Raw genomic sequence first — 19,338 nt, 5'->3', positions numbered from 1 at the left:
TGAAAAACGGTTATAAGTCACTTTTTAGTGCCGTGGAACTTTGAACGGCCACTAAATGAACTTTTGTAAATTGAGGAGTACCAGTAATCCAATTATCTGGGTTCACCTAACAAGCTGAATTCAAAACGTAACTGTACAGCCTATGCACAGTTCTCGCAACGAAATTGTGATTGATCAATTTTAGATGGTACATGTATGTGTGAATTTGGGATTAGGAATTCAAAGGTAGCCAGAGAATCTTGTTTTTAATCCAAAGGTGTTTTTTTAATTGCCAATTATCTCCTGTAACAATATTTTAATAAGCTAACTAAACTGCATTTAATATGATTATGGTATGTTTATTCTGTACTGGCTATTTGGAATTCCAAGCTTGGCTGTAAAGCTGTGAATTCTTATCAGGAAATAGCATCTATTGAATTGATTGAGAGTTATTCCCATACAGATATAGATAAGACTGCGGTTACACTACGTTTAAATGGAAAATGTAACAGATTTACTTACGGTTTGTATTTTACTGACTTACATCCATATGGCACCAAAAAATACAAAGTTGATTTAAACATCAGTTGTAAAAAGAGGTTTTAATGGCGTTATTCTACTCATTGTCTTTGAAAGATGAGGTGAATATAAAAAAAAAAAACAGTTAACGAGCACCAAAATGAATTAATTATATTAATAATGGATATTCAATGATATTAATGACTTATTAAATATCAACAAGGTATGTGGATTCTTTTTCTAGTTCTTTTTCCCCCAAGCATTGGGTAGCTGTGTAGTTTGCTAGTCTAATACTTTCTGATCCTTTTTTTTTCTTTTCACCCTCCTAAAAAAGGGGGTGAATTGTTTTATATAAGAACAGTTTACAAATAAATCAAGTAGAGAAATAACGAGGGCTGCGTAGAATAAATAAAGACATCATAAACTCTTTGCAGAGGGATGAGCACTGCATTCTAGATAGTTGAAGGAGATGAACGATCAGAATTGGAAAGTATTTATATTACTGACATATTAATTACTGTGATGAAGTACTAGCAAGGAAGGGGTGATTTCCCACGGTACTATAACCTGGTTGACAGAGATTTTTCCTGCGTCCTAAGAGTGGAGACTTAGATATAATATCAAAGCTTTTTTTTCTGAACCGATTGGAAGGTTTGGCTGCCTTTCCTTTCCCTCTGAAACGATGCACGTACACTTGTGGGAAAAGTTAAGTGTTCAGGAAAAGCGGCAGCTCTGCAGATGAGGGCGTGTGAGGAGATGTAACTTCTGCTCCTGTCTCTCGCCAACAATCTTAACTCTAAATGGAAATTCATCTCAATCAATACCTCCAGGCAGCTATGGGATAACGGAAACAAAACGTTGTTAGCGCGAATGGGGCTCTTGTGTTACTTTGGTTAACAATGCTTCTGCTGCCCCATAATAGCCAGGGGGCTGCTAAATCCCATAGGAGCGGATATTTATTCCCATCAACAAACTATGGCAGAGCAGAGGATCTTTGGAGGTACTGGACACTGAATGCTACTGCTGCTTCTCTAGCTAGCAAGCTGGACAACTGGAACCTGGTGGCTTGATGGTTTGGTGGCAGAATTGACTTTCTAAGCTCTGGAGCAATCAATCCACATCATAGAAGAAGCGAAAGGAGTGGAAACAGAACATCCTTAATTGGGACACAAATCCAGGCAATGTCATCCCTGTTGAAGGAGGATCTCAACAAGAAGCTATTCAGAACTCTAGGGCAAAATTTGTACGGGTTCATTGAAATTGAGTGTTCGGGCCAGGATCGGTTTTATCTCTGTGCTTCAGGTAAATGGGGTTGGGACATAAGGAAACTTAACTATCTCTAATTGTTTTTTATCCATTCGTTATAGTATAAGAGTATTTTCCTGATTCAAAATTGATTCTAGCCATTAACTAACTTGGTGTTCTCAGAAAAAAATACTATTCTATTAGCCTCAGTTCTTTTATCTGCTAGAGAGGAAATATACTGCTATATAAATATATATTGTTATTGCATAATTGCTGCAAGTGAGATGCTTTAAATATACTTGATATTTTGAATGTACTAAAGTAGTTAAGTATTATAAGCTGACAGGATCTACATCTGATAGCTGTATTTATAAGGATTTTCAATAAATGTCATAACAGTCTAAAATAAGACAGAAAAACCTTAATGCGTGTACTTAGAATTAAGATGTATTGAAATCAATATAGTTTCCTTCAAAGTAACTGACTGGTATTAGGCTTTTAAGGTGTTCAGGATTAAAAGGCTAATCAACTGCACAAGCATGGATTTTAAATATTAATAATCTAAATTCATCGTACAATCACTTTTATAGTATTAGACAGTACCCTTCTCCCGAAAATTCAATGTGATTCACTTTTTTGATAAATGTTTTAGATGTCTAGTCGGTAAATTCTTACTGCTAAGGTGGTGGATTAAAGATACTTGCTTGAGAAATTGAATTTCCTCAAATGCTAACTGAAATAGTAAACATCCTTGTGTGAAAGTAATTCACATTTAAGTAATTTTAGATCAATATATTTAGGATTGAACTGTCTGTTTTATTAACTTCCTACCTGAAAAGGACCGCATTGATTATTTTTGAATTAGAAGAAATGTTATTTTCCCATAGAAAGCAGCAGACTAAATCTTTCTAAAGAGAAACAGTGAAAATATAAATTATATGTTAGTAAAACACATTTGATATATGGCTTTAAAAGTGGTTAGTTCGGACATTTTTATTTATATTATGTAATAACCCTTTCCTCTTATTTTTGCTTCTTATATAAATAAGACTATAAGTTGTTATTTTGACATTAATATTTTAGAGCCCAATAACTTATGCAAGTCACTTTTTATTTTGCAAATCTAATTATCACTCATTGACCCATTTTTATAATTAAGCGAAGTATTACTGATCAGCAGTATGTCCATCTCTATAAAATATCTGATACTATCGTAGAAAAAATATCTTAGCCAAAAAACCTCTGCATGTTTGTTTAGAGTACTCCATTGTTTTGACTTAATGATTTTTCCTTTTCGTGATATGTTATCACTATTTTAAAATAAGTGCTTTGTAAGTCCTAAGCTGTATGCAATATTGATTTCACTGAATAACATATTAAGTAAAGATTAATAAGAAGAGACACTGATTGTAACTTTTTACGTTGCTAAATATTTCTTAATGCAGGATATGCAAAGAATGTAGATACAGAAGGATGACTTTTTCCCCCTGAACTATTGAAGGAGCTCCTATAATATCACTAAGAGTACTATATCCAAAGCAGCAAGAGAGGATTGGTGCAGAATTTGGGCTTGGAATGTTAGAAAGGATAAGACAAAATGTAACTTCACATCTGTCCGTGTGCGTGTGTGTGTGTGTGTGTGTTCCAGCATAACTCTGGAACTCCTCAAACAATTTCAGTCAAACTTGGTACACAGATGACTTACTCTCTGGAAACAAATACTATGGGGGTTTGACACCCCTAACACCTCTCGGGGGTGGGGTGTTCTGCTAAGATGCAGCCTGTTGTGCCTTAAAATGGCTTCTACTGTACTGCAGTAAAATGGCTTCTACTGTACAGTGCAGTGGAGTTGCCATGGTAACGGCTTCACAGTACTCCACAAGGGGGCTCCTTCTGGTAAGAGGGAAAATCCAACATTAGAAATTACGTTCGGTCCGTACATTTTTCCCTTATAAATAAATACCCGGGTAACACTGGGTTATCGGTTAGTTATATCTAATGAAGTAAAGGACAGAATCAGATAAATGGATACTTTTTTTAAAAAATGGAAAGAAATTATGCCATGCTATCTGTAGTTAAAAACCTGACAGGAAGTTGTTATCAATTCTGAGGAAAGTCATGCATAAAAAATAAGAAACTTCCTCAAGATAACGCACAAACACACACACACACACACAAACTTGTATGCATCTATTTTATTATTTATTTATTTATTTTATTAAATTTATAGACCGCCCCCTCTCCCCGAAGGGACTCGGGGCGGTGTACAGACAGAAGCTAAAATACCGTATACATAATAAAATACCGTATACATCTATGTGTGAATGATTTCTTAAACTGAATATTGCTTCATTTCTTTGGTGTGAACCCCTTTGGGACACACATGCATTGTCAAGATATCCATTGGAAAAAGAATATCTGTCCCATCCTGAGCTCCCTCCTGCAGGCGTCCCTTTTGTTTTGTGCATCCAAGCAGATTTGCCATTGGAAATAAAATCTGAGCAAATATTGGGGAAAAATCATTCTAAAACTCAGAATCTGTTTTGCTCACTGAAATCTATTTTAGCATTCACTCCCTGTGCTTCTCACCTCATTCCCTTTAACTTCAGAAGGAGACCGGTTCCAATCAATCGGATTGATCATTGAATTGCTCAGTAATTTTCTATGTAAATTTCCACAAACTAATTTTGAAAGAAATCTAAGCGATTGCTAAATTACACTAAAATCTAGATTTTCCCTCCCATTCCCTTGTATCTGATTCTCGAAGATTGCTTGGCGAGTCCCCGCAGTTTTCTTGGAAGCGTTTTACACAAATGATTTGCCATTGCCTTCTTTTTAGGACTGAAAAGAAAGTGATTGGCCCAAGGTCACCTAGCTGATTTTGTGCCTAAGGCAGGATTAGAACTCTCAGTCTCACTGTTTCTAACCTGATGCATTAGTCACTACATCAGACTGGTTCTCAATGAGGAGCTGTTCACGTATCAAAAGGATTTATGGTTTTATTTTTTTTAAAGAAAAGTCTTTCGTGCTACTTTTGAAAGTAGGAGACTAAAGTAATTAAAATTGCCCTAGGCATGTTCTGACCTTTGCTTCGGTATAATGATGTTAAATGACAGTTATAGCTTTATTTACTTGAAAGTAGATAAATAGTAAAGAAAAATAAAAACACCCTTAAGTCAAGCTTGACTTTTGCTTTCTGCATCCAAGAATTTTTTTTGGCAATGTCACAGCAAGAGGGTTGTCATTGCCTTAGACGGGAATGGATGTTGTTATTGTTTTGGTTTTGATTCCCCAGTCTATCCTACAGCTTTAGAATTTCTATATGATTTCCCCAAACAAATTCTAGCCACAGTTACCCTTAGTTAGATTCTGAAATAAACCAAGGTTAGCTATGTGCTGTCTATCACTGAGATGAATATTGCTGAGGATCTCTTATTGTTTAAGAAAGTATGTAGGGACTTTTTGTATGCCACCAATCTAAAACCATGAAGAACTGCCAATTAGTTCAGTTGATATTCCGATGCACCAAAGGATCTGAATCAGGATAAGATCATTTTTTATATTCTTACTAGCTGATAACCCGGTGTTGCCCGGGCATTTATTTATCCTAATTATGTATTAGGTTGGAGCCCCCTTGTGGAGTAGTGTGAAGCCATTACCATGGCAACACCACTGTGCTGTACAGTAAACGCCATCTTAAGGCACAACAGGCTGTATCCTAACACTATCACACTTATGCACACTATCACTGTCAAAAGTACTGTGATTTGACACTATAGATATAATTCATTCCTTTTCGTTTCAGTGGACCAGGCATTCCAGGGTTATGCTGGAACACACACACACATACAAACACACACACCTACACACCGAGAGGTGTTGGGGATGTCTTACTCCCACAGAATTTGTTTTCAAAGAGTAAGTCATCTGTGTACCAAGTTTGGTTGAAATTGCTTGAGGCCTTCCAGAGTTATGCTGGAACATACACAAACACACAGTGCCCCATCTAGGATTATTTTGTATAATACAGATGGACATATAATTTTGCTAAATAAATAAACACAGTGTGCTAAAATAGAGAGATTTCTACCTTGGTGGTGGAAATTGTGTAAAACCTTCAGTCTTTACTTTTTACTTTTACTTTTATTCATATTTATAGACTGCCCCCTCTCCCAAAAGGGACTCGGGGCGGTGTACAGTCAATACATAAAAGATACATAGATAGATCAATACTTAGATATTTAAATACATAAATAGTTAGATACTTAGACGGAGGAGGTTAAAAGAACTGTACATTAAAGTAAAGTATTTAAAATACAATCTTTAAAAAACCCCTTAAAAATACCCCAAAGAGTTAAATTTAAAATGGTTCCCCAAAAATACCAATTAAAATACATCTGCCAGGAGGTAAAAGCTATGGGTGTGCCAGGCCAGCTAATCGAAACAGGTGAGTCTTTAGTTTTTGTCGGAAGGAGCGGAAGTCGGTGGTGGTTCTAATGTCGGGGGGAGGTCATTCCAGAGGGTTGGGCCCATCACAGAGAAGGCCCTACTCCTAGGTGTCGCCCGTTGGCATTGCCTGGTGGACGGCACCAGGAGAAGTCCCTCCCTGTGAGAGCGAATTGGTCGCAGGGATGTGTGCGGCAGGATGCGATCCCGCAGATAGCTAGGTCCTGTGCCATGGAGTGCTTTGAAGATGGTAATCAATACCTTGAAACGCACCCGAAAAGCCACAGGCAGCCAGTGCAGCTCGCGCAGGAGAGGTGTTACATGGGAGTACCTAGTACTCCCCATGATGGCCCGCGCGGCTGCGTTCTGGACTAGCTGTAGTCCTCGGGCGCGTCCCAAGGGAAGCCCCATGTAGAGAGCATTGCAGTAGTCCAGGCGAGACGTCACCAGCGCATGAGTGACCGTGCGTAGGGCATCCCGGTCCAGTAGGGGGCGCAATTGGCGCACCAGGCGAACTATCACCAGTGGTTCTCAACCTGTGGGTCGGGACCCCTTTGGGAGTCGAACGACCCTTTTACAGGGGTCGCCTAAGACCATTGGAAAACATATATTTTCAATGGGCTTAGGAACTGAGACACCAATTTTATGGTTGGGGGTCACCACAACATGAGGAACTGTATTAAAGGGTTGCGGCATTGGGAAGGTTGAGAACCACTGCTCTATACAGATCGTGATATATTATATAATATTATCTTTGTTTCTTTACGAGAGTTTAGGGGAAGATATATTGTATATCCCATTTGAATAGACCATATAGATTTGCATGCATGGGTGTTTGTGCTTCTGCACTACTTACACAGAGTCTCAGAAACACTGCACATTCAGATTGTACATTTGTAGGTTATATTCAGATTGTTTGATATGCAAGGATCTCATGCTACTTCAATTGTAATTGACTGGATACCTTACACCCCCCTGTTCTTTAAAGTAAAGTGCAAAATATATGTAAAAATCAGTAAGAAATAAATCACAATTGTTTGTCAGGAACTGTAAGCTAACTTAATTCAAACACCATTCAACATTCTATGTGGAACACTTTATAACATACTGTACATGTCATCAAGATCTGCTGGAAAGGCTAGGTTTTAATTATGTTTTTAAATCCATGTAAAATTGGAATCAGATATCTCAAGAGGAATGCTGCTTCAAAGAAAGACAAGAGTGCAAATTTCTAGTTTCTGAGAAGGCAATGCTGTAGGAATCTTGATGCCAAGCCATAGAGGTTTTATAGATCAGTACCTATCTATTCATAGGTACTACATTGTTCCTATAATGTGGGGTCCAAGGGCTCTGGGTCAGATTTGGGGGATGTTCTTTTAATTGTAATTAGCCAGCCAGAGTCAGATGCTGAGGGAAGTGACATATAAACTGATTGCCTCCTTTTAAGGAAATGTACCTGTGAGAAAAAAAAATCTGCTTTTAATTACCTCCAAATTTGAGGTCATGAGATATGTTGTTCCTTTATTCTTATACAGCATTTTTTATCTGTCATAAGGCAGTCATCAATCAATCAATCAATCAATCAATCAGAATAGAGCTGGAAGGGACCTTGGAGGTCTTCTAGTCCAGCCCTCTGCTCAAGCAGGATATCTTCATTAAGTCTTGACTGGTTCAAGTAAGCTTTGTTGAATAAATAATAGTGGCTGAGTTCAAGTCATTATTTAATATAATATATGCAACTAGATAGTAAAAAATAATGTAGCAAGTACATTGTTAAAATACAATAACACCATTCCCCTAAGAATGCATTCATGTAATCAATGTATAAAAGATGTATTGTTATTAACAGAGTTGCATGAACCAAAAAAAAATCACCCCAATTGAAATTAAGAATAACAAATGCCAACTTTTATGTTTGGAGATCTTTTCTATGAACTGTTCTCTTGAATTTCTTGACTACCTCGGACTTCTGAGAAGTTATAACAAAAATTCGAAGACCTCTCAAAATATTGTTCATATTTTTTTGGTTATAATTCCAATGAATTGGAATAAGTAGCAGAATTTCAGGGATACCTAGCAAAACCTCCTCCAGACAGTTCATCCTTGAAAAGGAACTCAGTGCTAAGTCACTTATAAAATTTGGAAGCAACTTCTTGTCATGGAGTTTCAAGTTGCAAAAGTGACTGCAGTTTGCGGTGTGTGTGTGTGTGTGTGTGTGCAAATCCAGAAAATTACATCCCTGCGACCAATCCACTCTCACAGAGAGGGACTCCTCCGGGTGCCGTCCACTAGGCAGTGCCAGAGGGCGGCGCCCAGGAGTAGGGCCTTCTCTGTGATGGGCCCAGCCCTCTGGAACGACCTCCCCCCAGATATTAGGACAACGACTGATCTCCGCTCCTTCCGCACGAAACTCAAGACCCACCTGTTCCAACTAGCCGGCCTGGCTTAATTAGAACTCTCTAACCTCCCTGGCAATTTTAAACTGTAAATTTAAATCTTTTGGGTATTTTAACTGTTTTAATTGTTGTAGTTTTACTGTTATTTATCTTAACTTTGTGGCTTTTATTTCTATTTGAATTGTTAAATGTTGATGTATTTACCTCCTCCTTGCCACACGCCTATATATTTGATTGTACATCGCCCCGAGTCCCTTCGCGGAGAGGGCGCAACTGATAAATCGAATAAAATAAATAAATAAATAAATAAATTATGATACAAGCATAAACACTTGCATATATCTGGTAAACATTTGAAATCATTAAATTTGATTCCAACTTAAATTAACTGCATTTATAACCTTTAGTGAAATCAGACAAAAAGCCCCCCCTCCCCCACCTTAATATATTTTGTGGTTGAAACAATAATCTGAAAAATACGAAGAAGGGGCTAGGAAAACATTGCCATCTGGATCTAGTAAAGTTCTGTAAATGAGGCAAGGCAGTTACGTATAAAAATCATATTGGAGCTTAATTAAGTCATGTGCTAGCTCAGTATTGATTTTAACAGGAACTAAGTAGAGCTAATGTAATCTGGATCTAATCCAAGGCTATTATTTGTAGGAACACCACCAGTTTTTAAAAGTCATAAAGTCACTTTTAAAATTACTTGGATGAAGGTTTTGTTAGATTGGGTAAAGGAAAGGCACACTCAGGCTTAGGCAACAACAGCTCTTTATTGTAACAGAACAACTATGTCCAATCCAGCGAAGGTTCAGTCTGACAGCAGCCCTTTTATAGGGAGCTGTCAGACCCTTCGACCAATGAGATTGAATCTCTGTTCCCGCCGGAACAGAGGACCTTGATGGCAACCATTATGACAGTTGCTAATATCTAACACCCCTCCCCTCTTAGATGGAATCAACCAACTTGTGACGTAGTCACGCAGGTAGGCGGGCTTTTTGGTGGCTCTGCCAGACCTGCGCAGTTCAGTTGGAGGGTGTTCTTCGGACAGGTCGGATGGACCTGTTGGCTCTGCAGCTTCGCCTGGTGAAAACTCCGGGAACCTTTCACAGGCCGCAGCTGGAGCTTCTAGAGCCGGTTCGCTCGGAGCTCGCTGCGGGCCTGCAACACAAGTAGATGAGTATCCTGGTGTCTTTGGGTTTGAGTTGGCTGTGGAAGGAGTGACTTGGTGCTCCTTTTGGGTAGGGCTTTGGCTAACTCGTGCAGAAGTTACCTCTGGCTGCCTAAGAGTGGAGTTGGGGAGGCGGCCATGGAGTTAGTCAACGTGCCTTCTCCAATTCCGACCGTCCTCGAGCTCTACGAGATAAGAGCGAGGCCCGGTGATGCCTATCACTGTGGCAGGAATCCACAGAGTTCCCCCGGCGTAGTTGTGAGCATAAACTGAACCCCCTAAGCTAAAATTCTGAATTTTTGCTTGTTGAGTCTGGGGGCGATGAGGCAGAATAGTTTGGGTGTAGCCGGTCTAAGTGGGACCTTAGCCGGCGACCCATGAGAAGCTCGGAAGGGCTTCTCCCTGTGGTAGCGCTTGGTGTGATATGTTGAATTGGGAGAAAATGATAATAAATAATAATAATAATAAATTTGAATTTATTAGCCGCTCCCTTTCCAGGCAGGACTCGGGGCGGCGTACACTAGGACATATATAAACATACATATATACAAAGACATACATGCACGGAGGAGGTAATAGATTACAACATTTAGACAATTAAAACCATTAACATACCCCAATAATAAAAACCCAATATACAATAAAAATTTAAAATTTAAAAAAGACAGTCAGGAGGAATATGAAAAATTACGGTTGAGCCAGGCCAGATAATTGAAAGAGGTGGGTCTTCAACTGTACACGGAAGGAGCGGAGATCGGAAATAATCCTGATGTCACGGGGGAGGTCATTCCACAGGGCTGGGCCCATCACAGAGAAGGCTCTGCTCCTGGGTGTCGCCCCCCGACACTGTTTGGCGGACGGCACCCGGAGAAGTCCCTCTCTCTGTGAGCGAATTGGTCGTAGGGATGTGTGGGGCAGGATGCGATCCTGCATGTAACTAGGTCCTGTGCCATGAAGCGCTTTAAAGATCATAATCAAAACCTTGAAACGCACTCGGTAGACCACAGGAAGCCAGTGCAGCTCGCGCAGGAGAGGTGTTACAGGGGAGTATCTAGTCCTCCCCATAATCACCCGCGCGGCCGCGTTCTGGACCAACTGTAGTCTCCGAGTGCATCTCAAGGGAAGCCCCATGTAGAGAGCATTGCAGTAGTCCAGGCGAGACGTCACTAGCGCATGGGTGACTGTGCGTAGGGCATCCCGGTCCAATAAGGGGCGCAATTGGCGCATCAGGCGGACCTGATGGAACGCCCCCCTTGCCACGGCTGTTACATGGTCATCCATGGACAGCCGGGCATCTAGGAGGACGCCCAAATTGCGCACCTGTTCCATGGGGGCTAGTTGCACGCCCCCAATGGCCAGAGATGGAAACACCTGGTTGAACCGGGGGGCCGGAAGCCACAGCCACTCCGTCTTGGAAGGGTTGAGTTTTAGTCGGTTGCCATCCATCCAGACCCGTACGGCCTCCAAACACCGGGACATCATTTCGACGGCCTCATTGGGGTGGTTCGGGGTGGAAATGTATAGCTGAGTATCATCAGCATACAGATGATATCCCACCCCAAAACCACGGATGATCTCGCCCAGCGGTTTCATGTATGTGTTGAACAGGAGAGGCGAGAGCACCGATCCCTGTGGCACTCCACATGTGAGTGACCTCCGGGTCGAACTCTGCTCCCCTGCCAACACACGTTGCGTCCGGTCAGAGAGGTAGGAGCCAAACCACCGTAAGACGGTGCCCCTGACTCCCAGCCCCTCTAGCCGGTGCAACAAGATACCATGGTCGATGGTATCGAACACCGCCGAGAGATCTAATAGGACCAGGATAGAGGAACAACCCCTATCTCTGGCCCTCCAGAGATCATCAACCAATGCGACCAAGGCCGTCTCCGTGCTGTGCCCGGGTCGGAAGCCGGACTGGCGCGGGTCTAGATAATCATTTTCCTCCAGGTGACGTGGGAACTGCTGTACCACCACACTCTCTACAACCTTCGCTAAAAAAGGAATTCCGCTGGCATATGGCGTCGTGGAAACAGCAAAATGATCTGGCATGGTCTCCTCTGCAGCTTGCGCAAAGCGGGAAACGTGGTTTGAATTTGCGTGGTGGCTTGGTGCGGACACTGCGCATTCGGCAGCTGTCATCTTCGCTTTCTGAGCCCTCAGCCTCCATAGCCTCGTGATATACACGTGCGCTCTTTCACGCACCTTGTGGAGTGCTTTGGCGCTGCAGGGTTTCTATAGACTTAACGGCAGATTTGGATGCCCTGGCTTCGTCCAAGGCAATTTGTAGAGTGAGATTAGACTTGGCAAGTAATCTCCTCTGTAAATTAATGTCCCGCACACCGCATATGATGCGGTCAAGTATAAGTTCGTCTAGGTCTCTGAACTCACAGTACCCTGCGACCTTTCTTAGCGCTGCAATGTACTCATTGATTGATTCACCTTCCTTTTGATAGCAAATATTAAATTCATGCCGGCGGACGTGCTTAGACGGCTTGGGAGTGTAGTGTGTCCTCAGCGCCTGTTGGAGCACTGACCAAGCGACCGATTGGTGTGGCGTTGGCTCAGATAGATCTTTGGCTGTTTCAAACACTTCCCGTCCACAGTAAGCCAGGAACATGTTCTTCTTGCGGCCTTCAGAAAGGCCCATGAGGTTGTTGGCTTAGAGGAAGCAGTCAAAGTTCAGCATATACGATTCCCAGTGCTCAGTGACTGGGTCTTATGGAGTCGATGGGGCGTGCATGGCCATTTTGTGTTCTGAGGGCGTTTTGAGTTAGCCACTCAAAAATGGCTGCTCGAAGCCGCACTGAACTCCGGGTTGGATTTACTTGCTGGATTGCTATGCTCTTTTTGGTTTGCCTAGTTGCCTTCCAATCCCACCTTCGTTGCCACTGTTTGATTGGGTAAAGGAAACGCAGACTCAGGCTTAGGCAACAACAGCTCTTTATTGTAACAGAACAACTATGTACAATCCAGCGAAGATTCAGTCTGACAGCAGCCGTTTTATAGGGAGCTGTCAGAACCTTCGACCAATGAGATTGAATCTCTGTTCCCGCCGGAACAGAGGATCTTGGTGGAAATCATTATGACAGTTGCTAATATCTAACAGGTTTATTTGGCAAACAATATGGAGATGGTTTGCTATGACCTCCCTCTGCAAGGCTCTTGCACTTTCAGATCCTAGTGTATCCCAGAGGCTGAGTTGACTTAAGGGCAACGTGTAAAAAACCAAAATAAAGCTTATACTTCCCAGTAAGGCTTTGGTTTATTTTCTTCCAAATATTCAAATGAAAACACTTCGGATCTGAGACATGTATCAGTTCTCCATATAAGTAAAATATGAGTAATTAGAAAGTTTAGGGCTAGTGATTTGGCCTTTTCCTTATATTAGGAGTGTCAAACTCAAGGCCCGGGGCCAGATCCAACCTGCAGGGTACTTAGATCTCACCCACAGGGCTACCCTGGAAAAGAACCGGCCTGTGGTGCCTCTGCCAGCGAAAATGGAGCTCGGGAGGGCCGCAGACGGTCCTCCTGAGCTCCATTTTCGCTGGCAGAGGGTTGCAGGAGTCCATCACAGCTAAAAACGGAGCTTGGGAGCTCATTTTCGCTGGCAGAGCGCTTGGGCCACCACAGGCGCCCCCGCCAGAGTGACATCGAGCTGGCCACACCTACCCTGGCCACGCCCACCTTGACCATTGAGGTCAAACGCAACCTTGATGCTCCCCTCAATGAAATAGAGTTTGACACCCCTGCCTTACATTATATTTTGCCCATTGCTGTCATAGTTTTCATGAATAATACTAAAAATATTTTTAAATGATTTCAGTAATACAATGATTTTATATTTCTTATTAGCTCTTTTTAATATTTTTAATCATCACTAAAAGTTTCAACTAAACTTTACCAATTCTCACTATATTTATTGTGTTTAAATTTTTAAACTTGTAATTTTAGTTGTATTGGTATCATGATTTATAGTTTGCACTAACTATTTAAAAATAGCTAATTTGTATACATATGGGCTACACTTTTATTTCATTGAGATGTTATCCTATATTTCAAAACTTTGTCTTGCTGGTCAGTGAAGATGACTTTAGGTTGCTTATTTCTTTAAAATCATGTCTTCACTGATCTACACTTAAAGTTTTCAGAGTAATTTGTAATTATTTTTTTTTAAAAACCCTTCTATATTCCAATAGATTTCCAACCTAAAAGACACAACACAAAAGTAAAATTGGGCATTAACGTCATAAATTCTTTAACTGTTTAGTTTAGTTTAGCGTAGTTTAGTGGCAATACATTAGTTTAGCGGCAATACATTAGATGCAATGAGGTCTACTTATATTTAAAATAAAAAACAAATTGTACAAACATTGACCCATCAGTAAATTGTTGAAACCAAGAATTTGGTGTTATGATTTCAGTCGTAGATTGGAAATAATTCCAATTTATTTCAAAGTAAATATGCTTCAAATCTAATTTTAAATTGCCCTTTTAAGTTTAAATATGGACAGTTTGTATATTTTATTTAAATATGTACATTTTGATATCGTAGCTATACCTTCATTAATTACGTTTAATTAGTTTAAATGGCATGAGTGCTAAAAGTAACTGTAATTGCTGAATCTTAGAAATGCTGGGCCTAACTCACCAAATGCTACCAGAAGGCATTTTTTTTCCTTAATAAATATTTTATTTTTGTATTCTGTATGAAAATGTACTGTGCACGTAAACCAATTGTTCATCCTGCAGTGTCAAAAGGTAAAGAAGTGCAAATATCTGTGGTAAAACACTACAGAATTGGCCTTGATGAGAACTATGAAATATCTGAAAAATGGCTTCTAGATGATTTGGAGATGATAGATGGAAAAGAGGCAGATACTGTAAGTACTGCATTTTATTATAAGGCACATATTCTGTTGTTGATGATATAATAGCTAGGATGTAAACGTCTGTGGAGATTCTCAGTCATCCAGGTCATAGTTGTCTCAAAGATGCTTTTTCAAAAGACAACTGGACTGTTTTTTCCTTGAGGAAACATTTTGCTTCTCATTGCAGAAGCTTCATCAGTTGGGGTAGGATGGTGGGAGTGATGGAAGGATTAGTTCTGACAGGATTGCGGGGGAGGTTGGAAGGATCATATTTCTCTGCAGTCATCTGGTCGTTAGTGCTCTCCCTGAGAGCTCTTTAGGCCACTTGAGGGTTTATCTGTCCCCTCAGGATGATCTCTATCAGAGTTCAAATGGGGGAGGAAAGTTTTTGGAACTGCTGAAAGGACATCTTGTAGTCATGAGATAGGGGGTGTCTTCTCCCTCTCCCTCTGTTGAGAGAGGGCTGCTCGATGTTAACATAAATGGCCTCTTTCATCCCCCCCCCTTTCAAACCAATGTTCCAAAAGCGGTCATTTAGGTTAAGATCTAGCACTCCAGGGTCAACAGAGGGGGAGGGAGAAGATATCAACTATCTCCCGCCTACAGGGGGGGCTGCTACAGTTTTGCCCGGGTTTGGGAGAACCCATAGCTAACGTTATGGCCGGTTCGGAGAACCTCCAAATCCCACCACTGGCTGGCCCTACCCATCCAACCTGCCCCTCCCACCCTGCTCTGCCCAGGAGTCTCCACACAGCCCGTTTTGGATGTGAGGTAAGTGCAGGGCCCACGTGGAGACTTGGGAATGGGAGAAAATGGCTTCCTGGAAGTTCTGGAAGGCTGAAACCAGGCCCGTTTTGCCCTTCCAGAGGCTCGAGGAAGGCCTCCAGAGCCTGGGGAAGGCGAAAATGCCCCCCCCCCCCCGTGGTGCAGGAGAACAACTAGGCCACACCCAACATGGCCACGCCCACCCAGTAACCGGGCAAAAAATCAGTTAGAGAAATTTTTGAAGCCACCCCTGCCTGCCTACAAGGAAGTCCTTTTGGCAGTTCCAAGAAGATTTTGCCCCTATTTGAAGTCAGGATACTAGGAAGTACAGGGTTATTCCATCCAAGCAAGGTAATTGAATCATTAACTGTGAATATAGCAATTGCAAATTACTGTTATTGTTGCAAAATGAAAAAGAGAAAATGAATGTGAATAGGCATGAATGTGCCTATTTTGACACTATATCTTCAGCATCCCTGAAGTGAGCCTTTACTCATGTTGTCTTTGCCACATCCTTGATTGATTGTTAATTGTTGCTCTATTTGAAGCTATCCTGGGAAAACTTCCAAAACATTCGTAGTTAGACGGCGTGCCTTACTAAAAAATCTCATTAATTGGCAGCTGGTTTCCAACCACAATTGATCTGATATTCTAATCATCTCTCTTGCCGCCTTCCTTATTTTGTATGTGGATAAGAGCTCTTTTTGTCCGTACACTGCTTGTCAGAAGTACAAAGCAAATCTTTCTCTCTCTCTTTTTTTTTTTTGGCCAGGTCTTAGAAGGGCAGTGGTTCTCTATCGTACATTTTACAGATAGTCCTTGATTTACAATCATTCATTTCGTGACTGAAGTTTCAATGGTGCTGGAAAAAAGTAACAAGACCATGTTTCACCTTAGCAATCAGCATAGTCATGTGATCAAAATTTGGATGCTTGGCAATTGGCATGTATTTATGATCGTTGCAGCGTCCAAGTCATGTGATCTGATTTTGTGACCTGACTGTTCTGACCTAGACTTCTCCAAAAAGCACGAGTCAGAGTCCTGGCCCTGACAAAACTCCTTTTATTAAACGAATGTGAATTCCTCTCATTCACATTCAGCAAAGGCCTGGTAACCAGTCTTTCAAAGGTGGAGTTATGACCACAGACCTCATCTAGCTGGGAAAGCTGCCATATAAATATTTTCCAAACACAGTGCTGTGCAAGGAAAGCCTTGGCACAGAGTCTCTGAGATTCATGGACAGATCTTCACACTCCTGTAGCAAACTAACGAATGATTGAATGAATTGTTTCCTGCAATACCCACTCCCCTTTCACTCCTCTTTTATTTCCTATGGGAGTGGCCAATCACTGTCCACCTGTCCCTTTACTCCCAAGTTGATCCTTATTTCTTAGCTGTTCTTTTCTTCTGGCAGCCCTGTGCATGCACACACTGGGAACAGGCTCTAGCTGTTCCTCTGCCTCACTGCTGTCTAGCTCCGAAGGCTTGGCTCCACCTCTGCCTCTGATGCAGAGCCCTCATCTGAGCCTTCCCCAGCCTCCAGGACTGCCCCACGTTCCTCCCCAACCTCCTCACTGTCTGACTCTGCTGCCAGCTCCGCTGTCCGCTGTCAGGCCACAACACTGACAACCAAAGTCAATGGGAAAGCAAGGACTCACTTAACAACTATGTTACTAACTTAATAACTGCAGTGATTTACTTAACAACAGTGGCAAGAAAGGTTGTAAAAACTCCCTTAATAACTTTCTTAGCAATGGAAATGTTGGGTCCAATTATGACTGTAAGTCAAGGACTACTGCTATTGATTTATAGATGCTACTTTACATCTGCATGTTATTTTAAACTCTACGTTAGCTTGAATCTTCTTTCTGAGCAGAAAGGAAGCAAATAAAACAGTTTTTTTTTCCTTTTAGGATAATCCATGGTTTGATATGCATTTCAAGCAAGTTTACACTTGGGAAGCTTACAGCTGTGCATCTAAATACACCTTTGCAAGAATATTAAACAAGTTGAATGAGATGTACCTGCAAAAGGATCTGAAGATTGTGAACTTTGATTTTACCTACATTAACGACACAGCACTCTGGTCATCAAATAATGGGGATTGCTTAGTACTTATGAGAATCTGCTTTTATGCATTCAATCTTGTGTGCCTATCTCTGTGTCCCCTGCCAGGTTGACTGTTGTAGCTACAGTTGTAGATTTGAATACGGCTACCAAAAAGCTAGATATTCAGTACTATATCAGGGTTTCAATTTTCATAACATTTTTAGCCAATTCAGTCTTGATAATAGGTTTAAGTGCCAATTTCCCAAAACCAATGTTTTTCAGCATGTTCATGTTAACTGTAAACTCCACTGAACTTATCTGGCTTGCTTCTCAGCAGCCATTTATATATTTCGGCTGCAAAGCTACACAACACTCCGATTTGTATTACTTTTATGTATTATTTTCCTAACTTTCCAATAGAAGCCGCAAAGACTTGCACACGGTATATAAATCCTCTGTAACTATGCATGCAGTGAATTTCTGTGGAGTTTAGTTGCCTTTTTGCAATGATTTTCTGTGGACTTTTGAATAAAAACATTTCTGCTGCCTTTGGTCCAATGATTCTGCAGCAAGTTGATGCCAAAATGCATAGTGATGCATTTTATATGCATAGTGAAGTCATGAAACGAATTGTGGCCTTGCAACAGAGGTAGTATTCAGCCGGTTCTGACTGGTTCTGGCGAAGCGGTAGCAGAAATTTTGATTAGTTCAGAGAACCAGCAAATACCATCTCTGGCTGGCCCCGCCTCCATCTATTCGCTGCCTCCTGAGTCCCAGGTCTTCTTTTGTTTTACACTATCCTTCCCCCAGGAGTAGGAAGGGAATGGAGATTTTACAGTATCCTTCCCCCAAGATTGGGGAGAGAATGGGGTTTTTGCAGTATCCTTCCCCTGCCATGCCCACCAGGCTACACCCACCAAGCGACGCCCACAGAACCGGTAGTAAAAAAATTTGAATCTCACCACTGCCTTACATACTTGTATCCCAGCTTCTGGTGTAAGCAAGGAACCCACACTATTTGCATCATGAAGTCGTGGCACGCATTTCATCACCCTCAATGACTCATGTTTTGGTCTCTGAAAGAACCAAAATATAATGCATATGTATACCCCAGTTTGGGAGAACTAGCTTACACAAGCTTGCATAATTTCTGACCTACCAGACTGAACTTTGTTCTTCGTTATTCACTAAGGATGAACATTTTTGTGTGTGCCCCATCTGATGCTGCAGACTATTAGGTTTGGCTTGGTTGAAAACCCCAAACTTTGGCTGTTGAATTGTGTTCAGATTCCATGTTATCAGCTTTATATACTTCCATTATTAAAAAAAATGTGAGTGCTAAACTTTGGCTGTGCAAATGGTTTCTCTCCGTTCGCATTTCAACTAGCCAGAATACAGCTTACCAATCCTAACATAATGACATGTAAGTGTGTTATGTTATTGTGCGAAACTTTTTTCTACAGCGAAACTCATCAATGACTATTCACATTGATTGCATGCATGCTGTGTTGTATGGAGCCACCAAATCTGTTTCTTATTATCTCAAATTAGGAAATTACTCTAAAGTCTGATAAAGGATTTGACTTCAAGATTTAGATAAACAGAATTTTTAAAATAAATTCTATTAAAAGAACATTAAAACTAACATAAGCTATTACAGAATAAATAAAACAGAAAAAGACAAAAGACAGTGCAGAAAGATAAAAAATAGAAAGGACTTCCGATTTCCTTTGCAGCAAATATAAATATGCTTACAAACTTATCTCTTACTCTAGATTTACCCAAAAAATGTTTTTCTATTATATTTTTTCTAATCATCAAAACAACTCATGTGCATTCCCCGCCCTCCCGTTTTCAGGCAAAAAGTCAATTTAGCCACTGCACATTCCGTCAACTT

General features: G+C 41.0%; 1 protein-coding gene across 1 annotated transcript; it reads left to right on the top strand.

Annotated features, from left to right (window-relative positions):
• Window positions 1-1,679: 1,679 nt before the first annotated feature.
• On the top strand, window positions 1,680-17,747 carry EXOC1L (exocyst complex component 1 like; the record flags this gene model as incomplete). The annotated part of the gene is made up of 3 exons (XM_081959171.1): window positions 1,680-1,800; window positions 14,509-14,639; window positions 17,306-17,747. The coding sequence occupies 3 exons, from the start codon at window positions 1,680-1,682 to the stop codon at window positions 17,570-17,572; spliced, it is 519 nt and encodes a 172-aa protein (XP_081815297.1). The 3' UTR covers window positions 17,573-17,747.
• Between the last annotated feature and the right edge of the window lie 1,591 nt (window positions 17,748-19,338).

This window comes from Natrix helvetica (assembly GCF_964273705.1).
Source record: "Natrix helvetica genome assembly, chromosome: 7".
NCBI lineage: Eukaryota > Metazoa > Chordata > Lepidosauria > Squamata > Natricidae > Natrix > Natrix helvetica.
The sequence above is the reverse complement of the archived record's forward strand: the minus strand, read 5'-3'. Positions and strand labels throughout refer to the sequence as shown.